Source organism: Gallus gallus, chromosome 5, assembly GCF_016699485.2.
Source record: "Gallus gallus isolate bGalGal1 chromosome 5, bGalGal1.mat.broiler.GRCg7b, whole genome shotgun sequence".
Taxonomy (NCBI): domain Eukaryota; kingdom Metazoa; phylum Chordata; class Aves; order Galliformes; family Phasianidae; genus Gallus; species Gallus gallus.
The window spans coordinates 40,167,972-40,193,638 of record NC_052536.1 but is presented as its reverse complement, the minus strand read 5'-3'; the positions used below and the strand labels follow the sequence as shown (position 1 = coordinate 40,193,638).

Sequence of the window (25,667 nt, the reverse complement as noted above, 5' to 3'; positions counted from 1 at the left end):
TTCCAGTGTGAACATCTACATGTTTCAGTTTAACTCATATTTTATGTTAATGAAACTAAGGCTTTGAATAACAGTAAAACAAATCTCTGTTTGCACACACTCAGCAGTATGAAAGCTCCTAGATTCCTCTACTGTAGTAGCGGGCTCATAGTTGTATCAGTTTTCTGTTTTTTCACCCATTTAGGTGAAGAATTGAAAGGGTGACAACGCCCAATGCAGAGAGATTACGTGACTGCCTGACACTGTCCACATTTGGGCTCTTTTTCTTTCTTTCTGTGTGGCTTCTATCAATAAGCAAACTCTGCAAGTCACTCTTGTGATTATTTCATGGCTGTCCCACTTTGCATGCATGAATATTTAGTAATTTTTTTAAATCTAAGAGTTAATACTTTCTGCTGTCCTTGGTTTGCTTCTGTAGTGTCTTGCCAAGACTACCATTACATCAAAGGCCTTCTGATCCTCCCAGAACACAGCAGCTCTTTGATCTTATACAAATGCCTGGGAGAGGAGCAGCATCATCCTGCCCGCCTCTCCCTTTCCTTTCCTTTCATCAGCAAGCCAGTGTGTCACTTCCTTTCACTGGGGGTACAGAACTTTCCCAAGGGTCTCCAATTCCTTCTGCTGACTCCCACTAAGTAATTTTTGCTGCCTGATAACGCTCATAGCCAGGTGTATCTTTTCTTATAATGCTCTCCTTACCTTCTTCCTTGCTGCTATCTGCTCCTCCACTGTGGCTATTGCACTTGCTACTTAGTCATCCTCTGCTCCCCGCTGTTTGATGTTTTACTTCTTCTTCTTCTTCTTTTTTTTTTTTTTGCTAATATCGCCACCTTTAATTTTTCTTCACATACATTTTATATCTTTTTTTCTTAAACAATACATTTTTCTGTTAAGAATATGATTAATTTTTTTTACATTGCTTTCCCATTTATACTTATTTTTCGCCTTTTGCCTACTTTTTGAATTTACAGTAGGAATAAAAAATAGTGAAATTCACATCTTCCTAACTTACATATTCCAACTAGTCTGCACGAATTCCACAAACTAAAGATGTATGTGTATGTTTCTAATGTTACCTTCTTATCACTCTTCCCTCAGAAACTGCAAAATGTGGATAATTCTGTAAACTTTATTAAACTGCTCTGTTTTTGGAAGTCAGGATGAATTGTTTCATATTTACTGACCCTCTCCTGTTTCATATTTATTATTCATAAATAGTTATTGTGCATGGCTTGCAACTTTATCTAATAACTTTATGTTCCGCCATGGTGATATTAATAATAATATTCTTCACAGAATCATGTAACAGTTGAGGTTGGAAGGGGTCTCTGGAGGTCACCTTGCCCAACCATTGGTCAGGTGGCTTTTGAAAATCTCCCAGGAAGAAGCTCTACAACTCTTTTCTCTTGGCAATCTGCGCCAGTGCTCAGCCACCCATACAGTACAGAATTGCTTCTTGGTGGTCAGACAGAATTTCTGGTGTTCCAGTTTGTACCCATTACCTCTTGTCTGTAACTAGGCACTACTGAAAAGAGCCTCACTCTATCTTCTTTACACCCTTCCTGTGGATATTTGTACACATTGATGATAACCCTCCTGAGCTTTCTCTTTCCTGGGCTGAACAGTCCCAACTCTCTCAGCCTTTCTTCATAGGAGAGATGCTTCTGTCCCTTAAACAATGTTATTTGCTCTTTGGTGGACTCTCTACGGTACGTCCATGTCACTTATGTAGAACTGGACTCAGCACTCAAGCTGTGTCACATCAGTGCTGAGTGCAGGGGAAGGATCGCATCATTTATTTAAGAGATGTGTGGACGTGACACTAAGGGACAATGTGTAGCGGTGGAACTCAGTAGGTCAGATTGACAATGCACTTGATGAGCATGAAGGCCTTTTCCAGACTAAATTTTTCTATTCCTACTCTTATTCCTATTCTTATTTTTATTCCTCTACGTTTATTGCTATTCTTTTATTCCTTTTGTGTTTAACCTGCTGGGAACACTCCTCCTAAAATAGCCCTTAGATTCTCTGGACAGAAAGCTGCTTTTGATATTGTGAAGTTAGTGTAACATTTTCTACATATTGAAAATATTGAATAGTTTTACCATATTTTAATAAAAAAAATAAGCTTGATTTTTTTTTATTAGTGAGAGTAAAAATCTTTATTACAGGAGACTAATTTTTTTAGATATTGGAAGTTATTTCTTTTAGTTTACCGAGAAGTGCTGATATGCAGTAGTCATCACTAAAGATATTTTTAACATAGTGTTAAAAATATATGCAAGTAAGTATGATTTTAAAGAGAGATTTGTGTATTTTATTTTAAAATGTTGACCTTTCATGATGAACTCTTCTGCAGAATATATGATCCTTATTACATGATAAGATAGAAATATTTGTAATATAGCATGCATTCTCTCATTTGATATATGACAAAACAAACTGTAATTATGATTGACTACAGACTGTTGACTAGAAGGTTTCTAATATTCTGCTAATTCCTTCACTTTAGAGTTGAATTTCTTTTATATATTCTGTCAAATTGTAACCTTAGGAACACAGGCATTAATTAGAACTGTCGATGCTACCATAGTTTATGTTGTTGTTGTTTTTTTTTTTAATTCTTTGTCTTCCAACTTTTGATTAAAATGAGGAAATCTATAAGCCAAATTCCTATTTTTTTCCCCTATTGTGACACTAATTTGGTTAAAACACTTCTTTGTATTCCATTTTTTTCTCGGCTGTAAGAGAGAGCACTATTTCTTCTTTCCTGTGAGGGCTGCATGATTTAATTTTTTGTAACGCATTCAGAGAGGCTTAATGAAGTCATGTTAGTGACATAAATTGCATGTAACTGTACATGTCTAGCCTGCAAAGCTTCAGAAAATTGAAGATAGCATTATGAATGACAAGGAAGCCCTCTTACCTTTTAAGAACGTGTAACTACTAACATTACATTACACCCACTGCCTATTGAGTTAGATTTCTTTTAATTTCCTGTAGTGATTCCTGGGTGTCTTTTGATAAAATCTTAGTAAATGATAAGGAATTGATTCTCAGAAATTTTTTCTGTTTACCCCTGGTAGTACTCAGAACGCTGGTTGATGATTCACAGAGATCTGGCTTGCCAAAAGGTTTCACTCACTACCTCCTCCACATTTCCAGCTGCTAGTATGCATCAAACAACTGAAAATTCATGAAATACTTTCCTAATACTTTTCCATGTAAACAATTCCTGTAGTTACCATAGGGATGATGAGTGATTGTGATTGTGAAAAGTGATGGTCCATGTTCCTGTGAGTGGGAAAGGAAGCATCCATGAAGCCCTTAATTAAAATGTTGCCCACCCTCTGCAAAAACATCTGGAGTCTAAATTGAAAGTTCAGTTGGTTTGATATTTGCAGTGCTTTCTTAACAAAGATCTGCTGGTTTTGATTAGTATAAGTGCAGTTTTTGCTTAAAAAATCTTAGTACTTTGAACCTCAGTGAAACAGTGTAGTTTAATGAAAACCAACTGAACTTGCATGTTATATAACTGGGTTTTACATGTTTATCTTTGTAAAGGTAAATTTATTTCTTAATGTGCTGAAATCACCAAAACAATTGCATAATTAAGAAGTGATAAAATGATACAAAATATATATTTCCCTCTGTATGTAAGATGTTCGAGGTCACAGAATGTCCCAGTTAAAGTGAAATTTTCCTGGCGTATAGAGGTCAACAATGAGTCTAGGAGCTCTTAAAGAAAACCACACTCTGCATTAAAATATTCTAAGATGCATTATCAGTATACTGGTGGAGACAGAAGCTGACAATAGACAGTTTTGTAGATTAACAAGAAAATCAAATGCTATCTTTAAACATGCGGGGAACATCTACTCTTGCTATTTAGATATTCAATTTGCAAAGTTGATTTTAAGAATAAGACATCATAGGTCACCTTCAACATTACATCTTTCATCTGGATTGCATATAATTCCCTGATGAAATACGTTACAGTCAGTTAAAATTACAGTTGCAGTTAGTCTTTTTATGGATATTCTTTGGGGACTGGCTAAATGTTACTGAAGTCAGATCTAATTTTCGAAAATATCTATGTTATACAAATAGACATTTATTTTCACCTACCTCAGAAAAGAAACGGACACTGTAACGTGAAAGTCAGTGAAGTTTGGTTTCTGGTTTGTGCTTGTGTTTTCAATATATTAACTAGAAAGCTTAACTTTATGAGAACTATACAGAAATCTGCTTTGATTTATTTGAGTTTAGCATTGCATCTTTGAGACTAAAAATAATAAGCGTATCTGATCTTGATTTAGATCTGTCTCTTGAGACAGTGTGCGACATTTGCATCAGTATAGGAGGACTAGCTGTTCACACGCAGTTTAAATATAAAAGTGTTTGCATGGTATCATGGAAAATGAGTAATTTGTTTTATTCTTCTTCAAGAATATAAAATGTCCCCTTTCAAAGTAAATAGCCTTTATTTTAAAAACACAAAGATTAATAGCATGCACTCTATGGAGGAGTCTGCTGTTAAATAAAATATCATGAATACAGCTTCACTCAGTACAATTGGTGTTCCTCTTATCAGTACAATCAGTGCACTATATCAGTACCTTCTGTTCCCCTTTAAATAATGAGCAGACAGATGCATTTGCTTTCTTTAGGATTGTTTGTATGTATTAGGGCATATAGCTTTCCGGTTTCTTGGAAAAAAAGTTAACAATGCTTAATTGCCTTCTGTGTCAGGTGCATCCAATATCCCTTTTTGCATTTTATCTTGTGTGACTAAATCCATCTCTCTTAATAGAATAGAGTGTAGTCATTAATGATACAAGTGTGGCATTTAATCCACGCTGAAGAGATTGCTGTGCGTTTCACTAAGTTGCTGGACGGATTTCTGTGGGCCAGCTAAAAGCTGTTTCATTACCTCTCCCTCTCATTTTTCAACATGTTATTTTGTTGTCTTCTTCCTAAGAAAAGTTCCCCTAAGAAATTTTGATTTTTCTTTTTCCATTTTTGTTTGTTCATTGCCACTGTTCTATCCATTAGTTTTATGAAAAAGGAACATGTTTCTGCCTCTGAATAAGCTGTTGTATGTTATTCTGATTGTAGAATCACAGAATTGCTCAGCTTGGAAAAGACCCCCAAGATCATCAAGTATTTTAGAATGTAAATGCAGGCAAAGTACAGCAATGACCAAAATATAATGCTTAGGGAATCGTGCATGTACAGGAGCAGCATATATTTTATTTTCTGTTCAGTCATTTGGTCAGATTGCAGCCATTCAAATGTCAGTGAGGCTTCTTAATCATAAATGGGCCCAAATTCTTTCAAAACTGATATAAACGTTTCTATCATTATGTGATTTGTGATTTTGAGCAAATTGGTCATTTCTCCGTTCAGGTACCTAAATTCTTTGCTGAAGAATCCTGCCTTTATTGAATGTTTCTATTTATTCACTCCTTGCATGGAAAAAGCAGTCAATAATTTTGGTCATTCTTGTTGCTCTTCTCTAAGCTTTCTCCACTTCTGTTTCTCTTCTGACACAAATTTCCACTGCTGTACTCAGTAGGCAAGATGTTGGAAGCACACTGTGAATTAATAATTTGCAATCATTATGTTCTCTGGCTTTTTTATTTTTCTTTTTTTTTTTTTTTAAATTATGATCAGTGTTGATTTATCTTTTCTGGTTGTTAATGAAAACTGAATTAGCAAATTATTGAAACTCTATATCATTTTCCTCATGATCTGGATCCTGATCAGTAGTGGTTAGCTTAAAGCCAATCATTTTATAGGAATTAAATTCAAGCTGCATTTATTGTCCCTTATCCACTATTGATAAGACCCAGAAACTAAGCACTGAGCGAGCACATAACACAAAGGTTGATCTTCTGCTTTCCAGATGAGAATTAATAAAGTAACAATAGTTTCACATGTGTAATGGGAACAAACTGAGGCACAACTAAATTTTTTCACAAGTAGCACATGAAATAGAGGGGATGTATTTAGGAGGTACCTGGAAAGAACAAATGATGAGCATCTTCCTTCATTTAATGATAGTGTTGACATTGGGTCTTGGCACAGGAATTTTGAGAAATAGCTGAATATCGAATGGCTTAAGGCATGGACATACACTTATGGCCTGAGTTCCTTTCATGATATGAATAGATCACAGGTTAAAATAAATAATATTCTGGTTGGAAAAAGAATATTCTATAAATTGAAAGTATTTCATTGGATCCTGAGGCACCACTGCATTAAATGTGCCCTGTATCCCCTACAATTTTTTTTCAACTCTGTATCACATCTCTAATGTTTGTTTTCCTACAGTTCTCAAGTAAAATCTTTCAGCAAAATTATTTATGGTTTAATTTGATGCTGGGCCAAGAAAAGAAACGCAGTTCTATTACAGTTTTGTTTTCTCCCTGTGAGGAAAAAGCTTGTTTCTGAAAGGGGATTGCTGTTTGGAATCAAAAACTTCACAGACTGTCTGTCAGATCTCTGCGATAGCTGGAATAACTGCTGAATGCTGTGAATCAGTATTTTAATTCGCTTATAGTTAAGATTACATTTCATGAGAGCAGGTAGAGACTTTTACTGCTCAAAGTCTGTTGTCTCTCCGGTATTTTCCAGCCTCAAAAGTGCGCATGCAGACCAGTACCAGGGGCTGCTTGGGGAAGAAGCAGCAAACATTACAGTTCATCATAAGTTAGTGGAGTTGAAAACCAATGCATTGATGAACATAAGGAAATGAATCATGAAATATGAATTATTACTTCCTTTCTGTTGTAGAAGTGATACTTACAAGAGGAAAACATCAGAGTGATAGATACCTCTAGGCAATTTTACTTTAAAGTGGAGAGGTATAATAACATTTGGGGAAAATAAGTAGGTATTTTACAGCTATAAAAACAATTATATGCTGTGATCTGTGAAAACACTTCAGCGCTGTATTTAGTCCTCTTGCCTGATTGCACCATTTTAAACACTCGTTAATAATACATATGTGAAAGTTCTATAATTCCTTTCTGTTAAAGAACCAGGTATGTTACAGGAAACAATATTATTCTACTTAAGATCTCTGTAGATGAGTTTTGCAAGCTGGGGGGGGCGGGGGGGGGGGGGGTAGGAAAAAAAATAAAAGCCTACCTGATTGCAAGTTGTTACATATTAAAATACAGAATTTCTTATGAAGATTAAAAAAAAAAAGTGGTTTTGATCTAAGCATAGCTAGCCAAATCCAAATGCGAAATCTACTAATCAATTCATGTAGCTGATGAGAAAGAAGGGTGTACTATTTTCTTGTTATAAGTAATAACCTTTATTAGTTCTGACTTTAAAATTTTGTGAATTTGATTGGTCCTGTCTTCTTCACTAGAGATTATATGCACCTTCCTTTCCCTACAGGGCTTTTTTATCATTTCTCAAAAGCAGATGTCAGCTTCGCAAATAAAGATTTACGCTGCTTTCTCAGTGCTGCCCGCATCAGGGAATAGTATACCTTTCTTCCAGGCATATCTTCATATATTAATTCTTACATAATTCCTGTACAGATTTTTAAAAACTAAGATGTTAAATTATTGTTTTAGTATAAAGGAAAACGTCGTTTTGTTTTAGGTTCATACCTAGATAATTTCTACCTTACTTTCCCTATCTCATTTGTACTTTCTTGTTCTGACCAAATGTCTAAGGCTTCTTTGTTTTACTCTGTTTCACTTCTGGCAGTTCTTCCTGTGGTTCTTGAAATCTTAAAAATCCTTTCTGGTCAATCTTTTTTCCACATTTGGTAGACTCCTTTTTTACTCTTCATGTTGTTCTTGAAGAAGCTATTTGTCCAGCCCTCTCAAAACTTGTTCGTCTTCACTGTGATAACTGAATTCTTCGACTCTATTGTATTCTTACTCTGTTGTATGTTGTGTGAAGAATAAAATCTATGCTGAAACAAGAGACAGATTCTAGACTTCACCTTCTTGTTAAGTATGATAAGCCAGGTGTACATCTTTTGTTTTTTCTCCAACTGACTCTTCCATTCCTGGTTCAGAATTTAACAATGGGATGAGGGCCCTTTTTTAGCTAAGCATAAGGATAAAAAATATTTCCTGGAAGGTGAGATGCCCCATTAATCTCATAAATAAAAAGAACCCAGATTTCTGTAAAACCAATTTAGCCAGGTGATTATTTAATAGAAATGAATCTCAATATCTTTTTCCAGTACCACTTTTGGTCTAATTGAACTAAATAACTAATAAAACAGAGAAATCACTGTCTTATGTCAACTGTCTAAGATAGTTTATAGTAAGACTGTGTATTGGTTTCAGGTTCAGTTTTGTGAGACATTACAGAGAGAAGATAAAAAGAGATTGGTTCTTCATTCTTACGTGTACAAGTGAGCATGTAATTAAGACAACAAATACTACACTTTTCATGTACTATATTACAGTAGTTTGAAAAATTGCTTATAAAATATAGTAGCAATGGCATGTTTAGTTCAGTGTTGATTATTTATTTATTTTTAATGCTTTCTCTTGTGTTCTCTTCTTTAGAGTACTCGAGTAGCTTTAGACCATCTGGAGTCTGTTCCTGAGAAACTGAGCCTCTTAGAAGATTTCAAAGATAATGGAGTGAGAAAGACTTCACTTGACTCTTTCAGTAGTTCTAAATTATTTCAGTTAACTAATGTTGACCGCATATATATTGATTAATCAGTTAATAAGATATATAAAATTACATATGACAAAAACATACAGTAAACATTTACTACTGACTATACGTGGGTTGCTCAGAAAGTAATGCTTGTTACCATGAAAACTACAACAGATACAAAGAGCACAATAACACTGTTTGATAGAGCAAATTCTCAGCTACAAAACAGTATTTTTCAGTATAGTTACCACCGTTACATATGCATTTTTGCCAGTAATGAATAAGAACCTGCATGCCGTGCTTGTAAAAGTTTGCACCAGGGGAAATGACCCACTATTTCACAGCTGCCATGGTGGGCTGTTGCTAGGAAAATATTGAGAAGCAACCTTTCATGTTTCATCTACCCAAACATATGGAAGTCAAAATATGCCAAATCCAGAGTGTACAGTGGACATGGTAGGACTGCCCAGAAAAGATTGGCAATGTGCTGTATGGTCTTCAAGCTGATATAGGGCCTGTTTTTTTAATGTTGCAAGAAATATTTGTCTTCTCTGGCCTGACTCTAGAAGTTTGAGCCTTTGGCTTAGTCAGCTTCATGGTGCAGCAGTTGATGGTTTGTCTGAATACCACGAAATCCAGAAGGATCACCCCTTTCCTATCGCAAAAGACAGTGCACATAACTTTACACCATTACAGCTGCATCTTGAACGTTTTCTTCAATGGGAAATTCACATGTTGCCCCTCCATGCTTTTTTGTGTCCAGCTAACAGTGGTGACACCACATCTCATCACTGATAATGACATGGTTCAGGAAACTGTCACCTTTAGCTTCATATCAATTCAATAAGTTGTGAGAAATTTGCATAGTGTTCTTTCTGTTCCTCTGTGAGCATTCATGCAACCCACTTGGCGTAAACTTTGTCATATTCCAACGTTTCCGCTATCATTTCCAAAGCACTGAAGACAATATTCAGCTCCATACACAGTTCTCTGGTCAAATAAGCTAATTTGTGCTGAGAAGCTGATTGACTTGCTCTTTATTTCATGGTTTGGCAGCTGTGCATGGCTGTCTGGAACAAGCTTTGTCTTTCACTTTGTTGTTACCACTGCTGAAACACATCACCCACTGCCTCAGCTGTGCTCACACCCACTGTTTGATCCCTGTAAACTTTCAGGAAGCATCCACAAATGTGAGTAGATGCAGTTTTTTTTTCCACACGGAGGAATTCCATGACACCCCTTTGCTTCATCTGCACTTCCATGTCAGATGCCATTCTATCAGACTGCCCCTCTGCTGCCATCTGTTGCACTGCAGTAACATGTAATGGAATATTGGTGAGAAGGTTCAACCTCTATTGCCATACCACCATCTACCTCTGACGTTGTGGGCTGACATAATAAAATGAAAATCATTACTTTCAGAGCAAACCTCATAATAGGTCAAAATCTAATCAGCAACTCAGAACATGTATATAGAGTGTTGCATTATGATATTCATTAGAAGAGTTTTTTCTTAAAACATTTTTCTAAAAAAAATTGTAATTATTTTTTATACACTGTAAAATTCCTTTGTTACAAGCTATGGAATTTTGGAAAGAGTTACCAAGCATCAATCACTAATTAAGGATTACTTTTTAACCTGTCTTTATTTTAATATTACACTTTTGTACATAACATCGCATTTTCATATGGCCCTTGTATTTCAATCTCTGTAAATTAGTGATTCGCTCAGCTGAACTGCATGGAAACTAATTACAATATCATTTAGATATTTCAATGCATTTCTAGGAGTCCCATTGCAGGAGGGAGATGATTGAGGAGAGATATACAAAGTATAAAGAAATAGTGACTTCTCTGCAGCAGCAGCTGGAAGGCTCAAAACAAAGAGTCCAACAATTCAAGGTAAGTGTGTGTACTACACTTTAGTTTTGTGGTTGCTTTCAGTCGGCAACATAAGGTTATTTAATGTATGTTAACTCACGATGCAAACACAGACTAAAATCATATGTGAATGTTATTGTTTCTGTCCTGGACTGACAAAGTTGTATGTAACTGCTATAGTAGTTGTAAAATTTGGTGACATTTTTTTTTTGTCTTCGTTATAAACTGAAATATTCCAAAAAATCTTAAATGATCCATGGAAAAGCAAATCTGTATTTTACTATTCTCAAGTCTTAGCTTGTGCCACTGCTTTGTAAAATTGTCTGCAATTTTTTGATTAGTTTGTTTACTTTTCCCTTGTCCTTTTAGGTTGAAGAGAGCTATTGAAGCCTGTTCCCTTCATTAAAAGAAGGGAACAGGTTTAATTAATTTGTAGGCTGCACATAGTGGTTTTGTTGGTTTTTTTTTTTTTTAGTAGTTCATCTCCGTATTCTTTACAATCATGTCTATTTCATACACAAACAAATTGAGGCAAACAGAGAAGTTATTTGCTAAAGGTCACTAATAGCAGAACTAAGCATAATTAGCTAACTCCTGTAATGAGTCCACCTTTCCAGTTGTTAACATTTCTTTCTATTTGTATAGCCTTGTTCCTTATCACATTACTTCTCACTGCATTACCTTAGCAGCTTACCTTGGAACAACTACAACAGTTTTTATAGTGCAGAATCAAGTAATGTTGAAATAAATGTTCAGAACTGAGAACTGAGAATTTTCTGCTATTGCAGTCAGAATTCATTGTCAGAATCAGGCATGTCTCTTGGCAGTTGAGATCCCGATGTAGGATCATGCCCCATGTTACAAAAAACTTCAAGCTGTTTGTGCCACCATCTCCTCCACAGCAGTCTTCTGTCTCTAAAACATTAACCTACCTAACAGTAGGTTTTCTAACGAGTGGAAAAGATAAAATAAAGATGGAGTAGTTTAGCTGAGCAAGTCGCTGCTGTAAGACAACAGTGTGAAGCTACCTGAGCCATGTTCTGTAAGAAAAGAACAGGGCAGATTCACTTTCAGACTATTGCTACTAATCGTCTTCAATTTCTGGATTTTCTCTTGCCTTCAGTGGCCATTGAATTTTGGAAAATATTGAAAATCTAGGTGGAATGCTATCAACTGAAAACAGAATATAGTATTGCCCTAAGCTGACTGAGCTTTCTGAGATCATGTAATGTGTTCGAAATCTGTGAAAGGCTGAGTCCAAAATGATGTTTCCTCTTTCTTTAGACAAGAAGGAGCATTTAATTGCTTCCTTTTAGTCAGTCCTAATTGGTTTTTTGCATGACATACAGTCCTCTTTGCTGTCACAGCTGTTACAAATAGAACAGAATGTTCAAAAACAAGTAACAGACGGGTGCTAATCTGATTGTAGTGATCAGGTTGGCTTAGTCTAAAAAATCCGTTTTTAATGCTTGCCTTTCTTACCCTCCCTTGGAACTGACTCAAATGCATTGTTGTTTCATTTTTTAAAAAATATTTACTGTTGGTTAGTAGGGAGTCTCTAAAATTGCTTGGTGGAAGAGTGTTGTCTGGAGCACATCAAAGTTCATTGTTTGTGATGGTTTTGATTCATGCTCTATACACAGTGTTGAGCTTCTGCTGTGTAAAGTTGACAGATATTTGGTAGATAATGTTTCTTGAAGACACTAATCTGAGAGAGGTATTAGCTAATCCCCTGTCTAGCCTCTTTTCAATTTAAGGACCAAAAAGGAAAACCATGTGAAAGTTGCCCTAAAAGCAGATATTCTTCCTTCTTTATTGTTACCTTTGTCCCCACTCTATCTTTCCACTTCTCAGTTGTCTTTTCAGGTGGCTGTGAAATACCTTTTGCTTAGAATGCCAGCAAAATCATAATTCTCATTCGTATAGGTTAAAGTGCTCAGACTTAGCAGAGGGTTGTTAGAGTTAGGGTAGTATGGTCAGATTGCGGTTGGACTTGATAATCTTTAAGGTCTTTTCCAACCTGAGCAATTCTATGATTCTATGTAAGTGTAACATTTCAGCTAATAAAGGAAGAAAGATGTTGAGGGGGATTTTTCAACTAATTGATAGTAGCTAAAGAAGAAATTGGGGAAAAAGGAGGTAAATATAACCAGTAATAATAAAATAAGTAATAGATAATACCAACTAATACAAATTCAAAAGAAAAAGCTAGAAGAAACCTAAAAATTGTTATTTTGAACAGATTAAAATATTTTAGGACTGTTTCCCAGCTGCAAACAACTGATCACCTAGTTAAACGCATGTAAGTATAAAAAAAAACCATGTGAGAAAGATTCTTTAGTGACTGCACATTCTGGCGTCCATGCCTTGTTTTTTTTTAACCTGCTCTAACAAAGCATTTCTGGAAGCAGAATGGAAAGACTAAATTTTTACTTTCTTTTAAAGTTGTTGTGCTATGTACATTTTGTATATTAAGTCTGTCATCAGCACATAAGGCGATTAATATGTATAATTCCTATTAGTCTTATTAGGAGTAAATACCTCTTCACTGATGGGACAAAAGCTTACTGTATCTCTAAATTAACATTAAAATTAACTTTGTTTCCTGTTCAGCTTTCAAATCTTAGCATCAGTATTAACAGTAATTTGAAATATGTTTTAACAAAATTCCCTCGGGGTGTTTATCATAAGAATTCAGAAGTAAAATTGTGTGGTTTATATACTGATGCATTTGTCCATTATTATCTTTTCTCATTTCAAGAAACTGAGTAAATAGGATACAAAGGCAAGCTTTTAATCTTATATTGGAAGCTATTGATTACAACTGTGGACTATCTGCTGCATTCGTAATAAAGATTTACAGTTTTTTGTTTCAATAGGCTTTTAAAAATCCCTTCTTTTCATAGCTTGCAAAGCAAATGAATTTTCTTACTGAAAAGCTATGTTGTACGGGTCTAGCCATAAATATTAACATTGGACTTCAAACTTTATTAAGTGGCTAAAAGAAAAAAAAGTGAAAAAACATCTTCAGGTACTTTGATATGAAAAATGGATGAAGTTGAAGTTTCCTCAGTGGCACAGAAAATGGATTTAAATTTTATTACTAAATTGTTGAACTTCAGTAAATTGATGTAGACCATTCATTCGTGGAAACTTCATTATTTGTTGATGCCTGTTTTGCCAATATGCTTTGCCTTGCACTGTGGATGTGATGTAGATGGAGAAAAGAACATTATTGCAACTGATTAAATAAACAACAGCAGTGCTCCCAATCGTTTTCTCAGCTGAAGATTTTCAGAGATTTTGCAGTGATAAAGCAGGCACAGAATTCATAAGCAAATACCTATTGTAGCACTTAGTCTGAGAATTCATATCAGTATTCTCCAGAATGTGTGAGATCAGAGCATATATATGTGTAACTGCGTGTATTTTGTAAAATATTGCAGCTTAATGATATGAAACAATATTTTGTTTAATTGGCTGCCATAGGATGGATGCAGCAGCCATGTGGAAATAGATGCTGAAATTTCTGGTATACAAGTGGCTGCTGCTTCTTCTAGTCGGCGAACTCAAAACAACTTTTTATCCAGCTCACTGCTCTCAGATTCTAGTTGTAAGTATTGTTTCATGGGGGGGGAAAAATAAGAAAATCCATAACAGGTAATATATTTTCCTCTTTTACAGCTGTTTCACTTGAAAGGGTAAGAGTATTAACAAAAAGTGCTAGAACTTTCTGAAGAGTTCTGCTGTATTTCAGCATTAGGTACCAGATGGATGTCTTTGCCTATGAATAACTTTGTAACATCACAATTAAACCTTTATTTTTAACTGGAAAATAAAATATTTTATGTTTGTCAGCCAAACCTAAAGAATAGGACTGCATCTGGTTTCACAATCATGCGTGTGTAAGCTGTGCATCTTCTCAGAGGCTAAAGATATGTCCTCAAAGAGTTCTGTTCCACACCTTTCATTTGTACAGATAAGTCTCATGATTGTGCAGCAGCTTAACAATAGGAGTTCAATTCACTAACTCTGCCTCTACTTCAAAAGTTTTTAACAATTCTTTCTAGTGCATGTGTACAACTTGTGGTCAGTAGAGATTACCTGATCTCTGATACAGAGAGGAAATGCAGAATAAAAGATAGGATATATTAGATCTTTATCTGGTGCAAGAATGCCTTTCCATGAGCGTCAGAACTGATTTCGAAAAAAAATGAGTATACATAGAGGAAAAAAAACCCAAACATATATAAAAAGTATGTATGTATATATATATATATATATATATATATATATACATATACACATATATACTTATATGTGTGTATATACAATTCTCAGCATACCAGATATCAGCACAAGCATGTCAAAAACTTTTATTCAGAAGGATACTACCTTCCATTTCATTTTCATTATAACCAGTTTGTGTTTTGGCAACCTAGTGCATTCTGTGTAATGGAAAGTCCTATTTCAGGCTTCACTGCACTTCCAAATGTCTTTGTCATGGAATGAATACTGCCGTAAATCACTGCTCACCAGCAGTAAGTCCTGAGTTGATCTGGTAAGGTTGAAGATAGTTGCTTTCTTTTCCTCTCAAATTCTGTAGCTTGTGATTAAAAATCTTTCTGCAGAACTTTCTAAATAACAACAATGAGAACAAAGCATATGGATGAAAGCCTCGATCTCATCTGTACTTCAGGAACAATTTCCCCTGACTCAGAGTTGTTCTCCCGTTTTTCTTTCATACCTGTCAATGTCTTTCCAAGTTAAAGTACAGCTCATTTGTTAAGGGTGTATTTTAAAGAAAGAACAACTCGTACCTTTCAGGCATGTTGAACTAATTCATCTCCAAAAGGTCTACCTCAGCAGCTCCCTGATTCTGTAATTCCACTGCAAAAACTTGTTGGAATTTAAAGATGCAACATAAATGCTTATAAAATATCAGAAATATATTGCTTAATCTGAATGAAACTTGATGGGGCATCAGTACTATTAAATTTATTTTGGGCTGGATCCCAGTTTTTGTTGTTCCACTTAGGAGGAAGAATGAAGAACGTATGGAGAAACTCCATGTGTTGCAATTGGGGTGCACTAAGTGGGAATATGGTGGGTGAAGAAGCATTGTTGTAAAAGTGCAATTTGTAAGAATAAAGGTGCTGATGAGGTGCAGTAATCTCCGTGCAACATATTTCTCATATTTCTAACATGGTCAAATTAGTCAATTAAGGAATAGTGGTGTTATAAAAGTAGACTTTATTTTTTTATATAGCTGATCAGTTAAAGGAATGAATTGAATAAGGAAAAATTGTTTCCATTTCAGCTAAGGCTGTCCTGTTCTATTCTGTTCTGCTTTATTTTGTTTCAATTTTCTACTAGCAAAGACCATTATATTTGATAGAATTAATGCCAGTGACTTACAAATGCTGAAGAGGATCAGCCTCACAAAGGAGGGGCATGATGGTGGGGTAGAGTTTTGAAATTGAAACAGGATTGTATTTGGATAAAACATATTATCTTTCTCAGGCATTTTCTTAACACAGGAGACAGTATTATTATTATCAAGAACAGGAATGCTGCTGTGGGTTGAACGCTGTAGTGTATGCTGTCAATTAATTATTATTTTGCTTAGGTATTATTTTCTTCCAAATTTTAAAAGTAATCACAATTACCCACATTGCTTTTATAGCTTTAATGAGATTTAATACTATAGTAGAGGCCTGGTAGTAGGATTAAAATTTTTTTTCTCTCTTATTCTATAGATAAGATGCTCCTACCAAACTCTTAAAGTTGAAGTACTTGCTGAGCATTCTTGGCTAAGACATAAATTGAAAAAGCCCTTGAAAGAGTCACTGTCTAATATTTCTACACTGGGGGAGGAAAGAGAAGAGCTCCAAGTCTGATGGAGAATATATGAGGAACCTGAATACTAATCTAGCAAACCAGTTTGGGATATTTTTTTTCTCTCCTTCAATTGGAAAAGTTTTCTGGAGATGAAAAATAAATTATGAAAGAAAGACAGTAATGATTCAGGGTTGATCATTATGAAATACTTGCTAAGTCTTCAAAAGTTGTGGAAGGCTTCTTCTGAAACCATGTTTAGATGTGACTAAGGGACTGTAGCGTTTTTAATTCCAGAAGGTATTTTCTAAATCATAAATTAATCAGATCTTTATATTTCATATCTTCCAAGTCTCAGAATGGTGCTGGAAGGTTTTAGTGTTTTGGCTTTTGGTTGCATTTTTTTTTCTTAGGTATTAAAAGCTATTAAAAAAAAAAAAAAGGCAAAAATTAAGAGCAAATATGTTTTACCTTTCTCTATTAATTTTTAAGGGAAAGAAACTGGCTACAAAAATCCCTGATGTTTTATTTCCTTATTTGCATTCTACTATAAATCCATTTGGCAGATTTTCTCGGGCTAAAACCAGGCAGTAGTCTGAAGATATTCTTTTCTATCCCTGATTTTATTTGATTCTGATAGAATGAAAGTGTTTTTAATTTCTCACTTTGCTGATTCTTTTCACGTAAGTGCTATTATATGTTCCTTATGCTTAATTACTAGGTAGGAGAGCAAGTCAAGTGCTTGTTGAAGATTTCTCATGTCACTTTATATATCCTAGTGTATGCTTCCACCTGTCATTGCAGGAAGGCAGAGGTTTCCCATAGGTTTCATCACATATTTGCATCCCTTTGTGATGCCTCAGAGCACTAATGCATTTGAGTTACTCCCTGAATACTTTTTAGTGACTGAATGCTTTATGCTGAACCTGTTCTCCACCAGTCAAATTTTAAAGTGTATTTTAAAGTTGTTGCTATAGTTTCAAGTGAAAATTCTGCAGTGGTTCGAATGTTTGGGAGCTTTTCTTGTAATTACTAGTAAGCGTTAAATGATAAAATCAATTACTTCACTCATTTTAGTCACATAAACTCCATGAACTTTTAATTTCAGTAATGATATTAATTATAACTTGAAGCTTTGACAGTGAAGTCTAGCTCGAGGTCTTTTGCTCCCGAAACTCCTGTAGCTTTTAACAAATCTACCTGTAAGTGTCATCACCTATTTGCTATGACTAATTCCTCTTATGTCAGAAATCTTCCTTTTAAATTCATTTTCCAGAGCACTTTGTCAGTCTTTGTGATATAGTGTGTATCCCTACTCTCTTAGACGTATGAAAACTTACAGATTGTAGTCAATAGCTGGTACAAAAAAGTCCCTTCCTAACATGGGCCTTGTGTGGCATTTAAAGAGCATCAGGGTAGAGAGCAGATGCGTATAATGTACTTTAGTTTATCTGTGGAGGAAAACCTGGGATTTAGGTTCAAAATTGGTTGAAGAAAGTAGGGAAAGTATGAAAGAATAAATAAGGAAAAAACGATCTGCATCTCTCTCTATGTATGTAACATAATGTTGCCAGTGCAACATGGAGGTGAAAGGAAAAGTAATTAGCATTCTGTTTGCTTTGGTCTACTTTTTTCTACTTGAAGAATTTCTACAATTGTAATGACTTTTCTTTAAAAAAGAAAAAATCTATTTCAAAGATGCTGTGGAAATTAGCTTTTATTTTTATATTCATGTTCTTAGAAAGGGAGATGTGTAAACTACAGCATAATTTATACGAGGAGCTGTTCATTAGATATAGCTTGCAGTCTGCAATATTATCAGACCAAACAGCTGGTCTAAAAACCCAGTACTGGTTGTTATCTGAAGAATAATCCTCAGAAACTGTTTTTCATGACCACTGTAATTTTCTATAATTTTATATTATAAAGGTCGCAGGAGTTGCAGACGCTTTACATTAGCTTTGAAAGTTGGTTCCTGCCTTTCTGTTTGTACAGTTCATCACTTCAAGGCTTTAGCCTGGATAGTTTCCCAGCAGCCACATGTCTTTCTGGCTGTCTGTTTTTTTTTGGGAATTCATGTTCCAGGGCTTCATAAGCTATGACTTTATGGAGAAGAAGATAGCCACCAGTTTTCCCAATATGTAACAAGGATCACAGTCTTCTCTGACCCTTTGGATCTGGTGATAAACAATACTCTTGTTATGACATAGTCTATAATAGGATTAATGTCATGGTTGAATAAAGGCAATTTGTCCTAAATGTTGATTTTTATTGCTATGACAGTTAACTCCTGCAGTGTATGCTGATGCCTCTCTTTATCCCTCTATGTATACCTTTTCATAAGCTTTTAAGACAATTTGAATTGAGATTTATAAATAAGTAGCTTAATTAAAATTAAAAAGGCATTATAATGTCATAATGCGGTAAGACAATGTTATAGAGCAAAACCTTGTGTTGCTCAATGGTAAGAAGCTGGGATGGTTGGAAACTGTGAAATGAGAATTCATTTAGTATAGCAATTAATTCTGTGTATGATTTTTTTATTTTTTTTTTCTTTAATTTGAATGAGCATACAGTAGTATAATTCTGGACAAATCCTGAAGGTTTTGTGCTCAAAAATGGTTCCTCACTGTTTTACTGTTGTCTCAAACACATAGGTAGAGGAGAGGCCATTAGAAGAAAGGTACATTGTATATAATATCTACTTTGTTCCCCTTCATTTCTGCCTTTGTCAAATAATTGCCATATTTTTGGCTATTTGGATTTTTTTTCCTCCAGCACTTTATTATAAGATTGTTTCTCAATTTATATTTTCTAGATTTTGATACAATATAGTGTATTTAGCATTTTATATGTGGCCAGTTGCAAAAGAATATACACGGTATGGCATCCTATGAATGTCTGTTCAGTGTCACTTGTTGACTTTAGTCTATGATATTGAACATGACATTTCCTCAAAAATTTTCTGAGTGGTTTGTTTTGTCTTATGTAAACAAAAGTGTCATAAAATTAGTTGGAAATGGGATTTTATTGAAATTTCTGAATTTCAGAAAATGCAGAAGTTTGTTTTTTCTGTATAAGAAAGATATGTTGCCCACATCCATATTAAACAGCTTTGAATTGTATCCCTCTGAAAAAATGAGTCTGTTTTGTCAATTTGTAGCGTTACTAGTATTGAATACTTATTAACGACATATATTCTGCTCTGTAAATTATATTATTGCATCATGAAATGTAGTAATGGTCAGCAAAATATGTCTTTTTCTGAAGGTGTTTAATTGTTTTTTTTGTTTTTGGTTCTGTTTTTGTCTGACTTTTTAGCACATATGCTGAGAACAGTCCCTTCTGATACAAGTGCCATAAAGGAAGATTCCGTTAATGTTGCCATCACTGAAATGAAGCAGCAAGCAGGAAGAGGGAAGCAGTAGGACATTTTACAAAAACTCAGAAGATTTTTTTTTTTAAACTGTGGTAATTCCATCTGCTGTAGGAGGAAACATCCTTAATGATTCAATGATTACCAAACACCTAAATGAAGAGCCCCAGTGAGACTCTGCTCAACTCCTGTAACCTGTACACCAAAGGTTTTCTGGGACTATGATATTCTCTTGCATTTTTTTCTGCAGTTCTAAACTAAATTTATTGTATCCCTGAAATATTATGAATTTAAAGACCTGTGACATTAATCTTTGATATGAGCTTATTTACCCATGTACAGTACTTGTACTGAAGTGTTATTTAAAAAGATTTAATAATATTATTATCAAAAATATTCATAAAAAATGTTTGTCCTAATATTTATTAAGAGTCATTATATAGTGTTATACAAGTACATTTATGAATTTAAGTGCTTCACTTTGCAACAATCATTTAAGAAAGAAGCAATAAACATTAAAACCTAATTTCCTCAAAACCATATCATGTCTTCAAGCTCAGCATATGTCACTTATAAGCTGTTCAGAATTATTCTTCTTATCAAAATAGTTTTATCAAATGATGTGGCAAATTTGTTCTTGTGGGACTTCTGGTAAAGCACTTAATAGCGCCTGAATCTCACTCATCTGTATCAAATGTACAGTAGAGCATTGCTTTGTGGCTGTGAAAATTTTACTAGCAGAGCTTAATGATCACTTATTTATTCTGTTTTCTTCTCAGTTAGAAAAGGCATATCATGCCGAATGTAAAATACTACGAAAATACTGCATTGCATGGTTGTATTTGTTTGGGTGATTCTATTTTAAACAGTAGTGGTACAATTCTGCATTACTGTGATCTCGAGCAGCACATCACAGAAGAATCTGCTGTCAAAAGAAACAGCAGTTCTTCTGATGGTCCTGATTTTTTCCTTTTTTTTTTTTTTTTTTAGTGTGCTTCTGATTGAACCACTACTGATGTGCCTTAAAAATTTGCCAAATCCATTAGAGTACTGTAGTAACATGAATACTATTGCAATAATTGTTTTTCTTTCACGCTTAGGAAGTGTTTCTCTAAAACACTGTTTTTTAGCACCATAGGTGTCTCAGGTCATTATGTGCCACCTGAAAACAGGACATTTTTTTTCTTTTTAAGTTTCTGAAGTTTTCCGCCATCCCAGTGGTTTCTATAGCCTTAACAGAGTCCATATGGATTCTGTCTGTTTCAAACAGAACTTGCTGAGAACATCAAAATTGTAGAAGAAAATGAGGGGAAAAAAAGAAAAAAAGAATTTAGCTTTCATTTTCTATGGACTTGATTTTTTTTTCTTATTTATTTTGTACAGTTTTCTTCACCTTATGTATGTGTATAATGTTATGCATTATAGTGCTGTCATTGGCTTTTTATATGTCTGTTAGTTCAAAAGGTCCAGAAAGCAAAACAGTCACATTCATCTCTTCTCATCTTAACAGCAATGGAAGGACAGGACAAACACATAACCAAATAATGTCTTCTGGAGAGGGCTGGACAAATAGAATCCAATTTTTGTCATGGTCTACAAAGACTATGGGTATAATGAAGTTAAGATAAACTAAACCGAGTGTATGGTGTATCCAACATTTGTAATTTATTTTTTTTTAATTAGATCAGAGCACAGCGAGAAGTGGAGTGTTTAAAATGTTCAAAGTGTTTTTTTTTCTGTTTGAACATTAGAAAACTGCAAGAGAGTCACCAGCTTGCAGATTTTATAGTAGCTGAAAATTATGACAAAAATATATATATAAAAAAAAGTCATTTTAAAATATGTTTTAAAACAGTAAATCATGCTCTCTAAGTCTGAGGGATTGTTTGAAAGTAATGCCTCCTATTTTATTATGCTGGCTGACAATATCAGAGGTGGATCTTGGTGGTATGGCAGTAGATGTTGAACCTTCCCACCAATATTCCATGTTGTCACCGAGGGGCAGTCTGACAGAATGGTGTCTGACATGGAAGTGTGGATGAAGCAAAGGGGTGTCATGGAATTATTCCATGGTGAAAAAACTGCATCCATTCATATTCATGGATGCTTCCTGAAAGTTTACAGAGACCAAACAGTGGATGTGAGCACAGGGAGGCAGGGGGTGGTGTGTTTCAGCAGTGGTGACAGCAACTGTGAGTCACCTCCACTAGAGCAGGCTTTTATGAGTGCGACATGCAGGCTCTTGTTCATTGCTAATGAAAATGCATAACTAATGGTGGTGACTGTTGAAGAATAGTTTTTTGTAGCTGAGAATTTGCTCTATGAAATAGTGTAATTGTGCTCTTTGTTGTAGTTTCCTTGAAAATAAATAGGAGGCATTACTTTTGAAGTAACCTATGTATATCATTTTGGAAAGACTCTAGTGCTGATGGATAAAAATGTGTGCTCTGCTCACTTTACTGAAGCTGAAATGTTTTTTTTGAAGTAAATCACTTGCTGGAAAATTAATGGAACTTAAATGTCTCAGCTGAGAAGCAATATGTTGAGAAATAACATCCTCTCTTTTTCCTAAGGTATTTGTAAAAATCTGGATATTCACTGCTTTTACCATTTTATATATTTATATACTGATCATCACTTGTAACTCAGAAATCAGGTGTCTTTCCTTAAAACAGCATCACTTCTTTATAGTGTTTGACAATGATGGATAAGCAGACTGATCTCCCTTGCTATTCCATGAAATTCTTAATTATTTTTTAAAAGTGCAGGTGAATAAATTTAGTAAGTTCAGTGCTCAGTATATTTGCCTTTGACTGTGTGATTGGGTTTTCAGTAGATATTATTTTTTCTACTTTAACATCTTCTAAAAGAGCTGAAGGAACAGAAGCAATCAAACCACATTCGCGCACACACACACACATACACACACACATAGAGGGCTTATGGTTTCCAAAGCCAGGAAATTGTTTCTTAAATTTACCCTCTTGGCACGCCAGTCCAGATAGCATGTAATATTTGTCTCTCTTCCACCTCTGATAGAGGTTCAAATTACAAAGTGAATTTTGTTTCCTTTCTACTGAAGGCTAAAGTTCCTTTCATGACATTATATGAAACTGTCCCTTTGTGGTTTAAGAAATAATATTTTTTCCATATTGGCCTGAAATAATATTCCTCTGACCAGTTTTATTTTTTAAAGTAGAAAACCAGATTATTTTTGTATAAAGCATACTGTATATGTCATATCTTAAAAATTACTGTCCTTTCTTTCTGGTTATCAGAATGGATTTTAACTCTTCAGTGATTCATTCCTTCATTCTTTCCTAAAGCAACAGTTTTCAATAATGAAAAAAATGTCCTACCCCACCTAAATTGGTGTTTTATTTCTTTGATCTGTTCGGTATTTGGTAAATCAGGCAACTTTGTATGTATATATTAAATAATGGCTATAATAAGCTAAGACCAGGTATCCATGATTTTAAAACTGTTCTGGAATATAGTGGGGGTTCAATATTGGACTTTCAGAAATGAACTGGGCCTTTATTCTGGCATCAAATAATTTTCACTTAACCTTCAAATTTTGTAACGTCCTTCAGTGTTTTAATAATTTACAGGAAACATACAGGAGTATTTATCTCAATTACTTTTGAGAAGGTAATTGCTGTGTATTCAAGAGAGTAGATTTGTATTATATCAAATTCAAATTAAGGATAGATCTCAGTGTAGCAAGGAGTATCCATCCCTTTGTGGAATGGAGTAGAGCAGGATCAAATCACAAAGCAATTTTCTTATTTTTCTCAAAATTTTCATGAAAGCCATGTTTTGGTGATGGTGAAAGTATTCCTTGAATATTCAGAGCTCAGTCACATTGCTAGTCTTTCTTTTCAGCTGTCTCACCGATGTTAATAAAGAAGATGAAATTCCATAGAACACTGAAAATACTATTCTTAAATTCTCCAAAATCCGTTTGTGAGCTACAGACTCTACTTATCAGTTCATCTCTGGCTTACAGGCATAGTAGCTGCACCATGGAGCACTGAATATATTTTTCATGAATGAAAATGCCAATACTACCATTAGAGTAAAGATCTATTTTTGTAACACTGACACCAATTGCTTGTTATAGTCAAATGTTACCATGGTTCTCTAAATCTCCTCCAATTCAAACTGCATACCTAATATATCTGTGCCTCTTTAAGCCCTGTATTCACCTCCCAGTACTGAAGTCAGTGAGAGCTGCAGGCCAGTTATCTGGAAATGCAGGAGAATGCTACACAGATTCCTGTGTTTTGTTTTGTTTTGTTTTTATCTAACTGTAGAATTTAGAAATAGATGTAGAAAAAAACCTAGTAGTGCTATGAGGAATAGGAAGCAACTGCTGATTAAATTTAAATTTCAAAACAGTTTATTTTTGGTGTTTTAGACTAAAAATGTTAATATTTCCATCTAAATCAAAGCAATCCCTAAAGAAGAGCCCATCTTGGGTTTTATTTATTTATTTATTACATATCAAAATATTTTCCACTCTAGCAGAAGCCATTGCAGGCCTTTACTGGCAGCATAACTGGGCTGTTAGGAGTACGAACCTAATTGCTTATCTGTGTAAAGAACTGAGTGAGATTTTAAATCTGAAATGCATATCAGTGGTGTATGCAGAAGTACAGCGGAACAGAATGTGATAACCTCAGTCTTTCAAAAATCTGTAACCTAATGCCTCTGGGAATGCTGACAACAAAAATGAAAGAGGTTACTGTGGTTGAACTACAGTAGCATCCGGCATTTATCATTTGTACTAACAACAATAGCAACCATGTTTCTAAACCTAGAGTTGCAAATCAGTCCTTACTAGTCCTTACTCAGCCTGTAAGAAGGAGATACTTGTTTTCTTGCCTGAATACCTTAAGAATTTTTGATATCATATGCTGTGAGAAAATATGCCATGATGATTTTTTTCAGGACCAAGGAGGCACCTTGTTGGTATTATTTAGAGCTAAATATTTTTGGAAATCAAATATTAACGCATTTTCATTAAGGTACTATATTTAAATACAGAAGCTGCATAAATAAACCTCTTTTAGGTTTAGTTCTGCTATCTTTATTTAGGCAAATGACAGTTCAGTATGTGTTTTGCTTCAGAAGGTGCAGTGATTCTTCTTTTGTTGTCTGTTGCTTTCATCTGTCTTCAGATCAGAATTGTTTTTATCTTAGACTACTTTTCTCATCTGTCATCTACATTGCACTAGGGTGTCAAAAAATGTTTCTACACTTACTCCACATTAATAATTTTGGTAGTTGATATGCCCAGAGAATGACAGTAATTATGAAGGCAGTTGTTGCCACTAACATAATCTCTTTTAATGTGAAATCTGCCACTCTTGCATGTTTATTAGAGTGAAATCTACTTGCTAAGCTACCCTCAGATCACATGGTGCCTAATTGTAATGATTATTCCTCAGGCAAAAGAAAATTCATCTAACTAAGTTTGTTGAGTTGTTTTAATTGCTATTACTCAATCTACTATGAGTCTGTAGTGGAAAGTAATAAAGGATAAGTACTGTTGCAGTAATGCTGAAATATTAATTTCAGGCAGAAGAAAAGGCAACAAAGTGATTCTGTGATTCTATGATTTAGGAGACCTGCTGAAGTATGCAGTGGAACCAAAACATCAAGTATTACGAAGTATATTTCTTCAAATTACCCTCAGTAGAAACAGTTGCTGACATCTAAAATATTTCTGAGAAGTAATACTGAAATTTGCTAAAGATGGTCACATGATATCATTCTGATAACGTGGATTTGTGTGTCAGTCACCTTGTTAAATAAGCACTGAACTGGGAAGTCAGCCCAAATTACGTCCTGGCAATAGGCTTTTCACAGAAACCACCAGTAACCCACTTTTGGACTTACTGTGGAAAAAGATGAGCAG

The 25,667-nt window shown here is 34.7% G+C and overlaps 1 protein-coding gene across 5 annotated transcripts in view; it reads left to right on the top strand.

Annotated features, from left to right (window-relative positions):
* The window catches only part of CEP128 (centrosomal protein 128), a 96,242-nt gene extending 73,707 nt beyond the window's left edge, over nt 1-22,535 (top strand). For all 5 annotated transcript variants that reach the window (XM_025151095.3, XM_025151096.3, XM_004941843.5 and 2 more), the window contains 4 exons: nt 8,550-8,627; nt 10,438-10,551; nt 14,020-14,143; nt 19,690-22,535. In XM_025151095.3, coding sequence (XP_025006863.2) covers nt 8,550-8,627; nt 10,438-10,551; nt 14,020-14,143; nt 19,690-19,796 — 423 coding nt within the window. In that variant the 3' untranslated portion in view covers nt 19,797-22,535. The remainder of the gene's footprint in view (nt 1-8,549; nt 8,628-10,437; nt 10,552-14,019; nt 14,144-19,689) is intronic.
* Nucleotides 22,536-25,667: the final 3,132 nt, after the last annotated feature.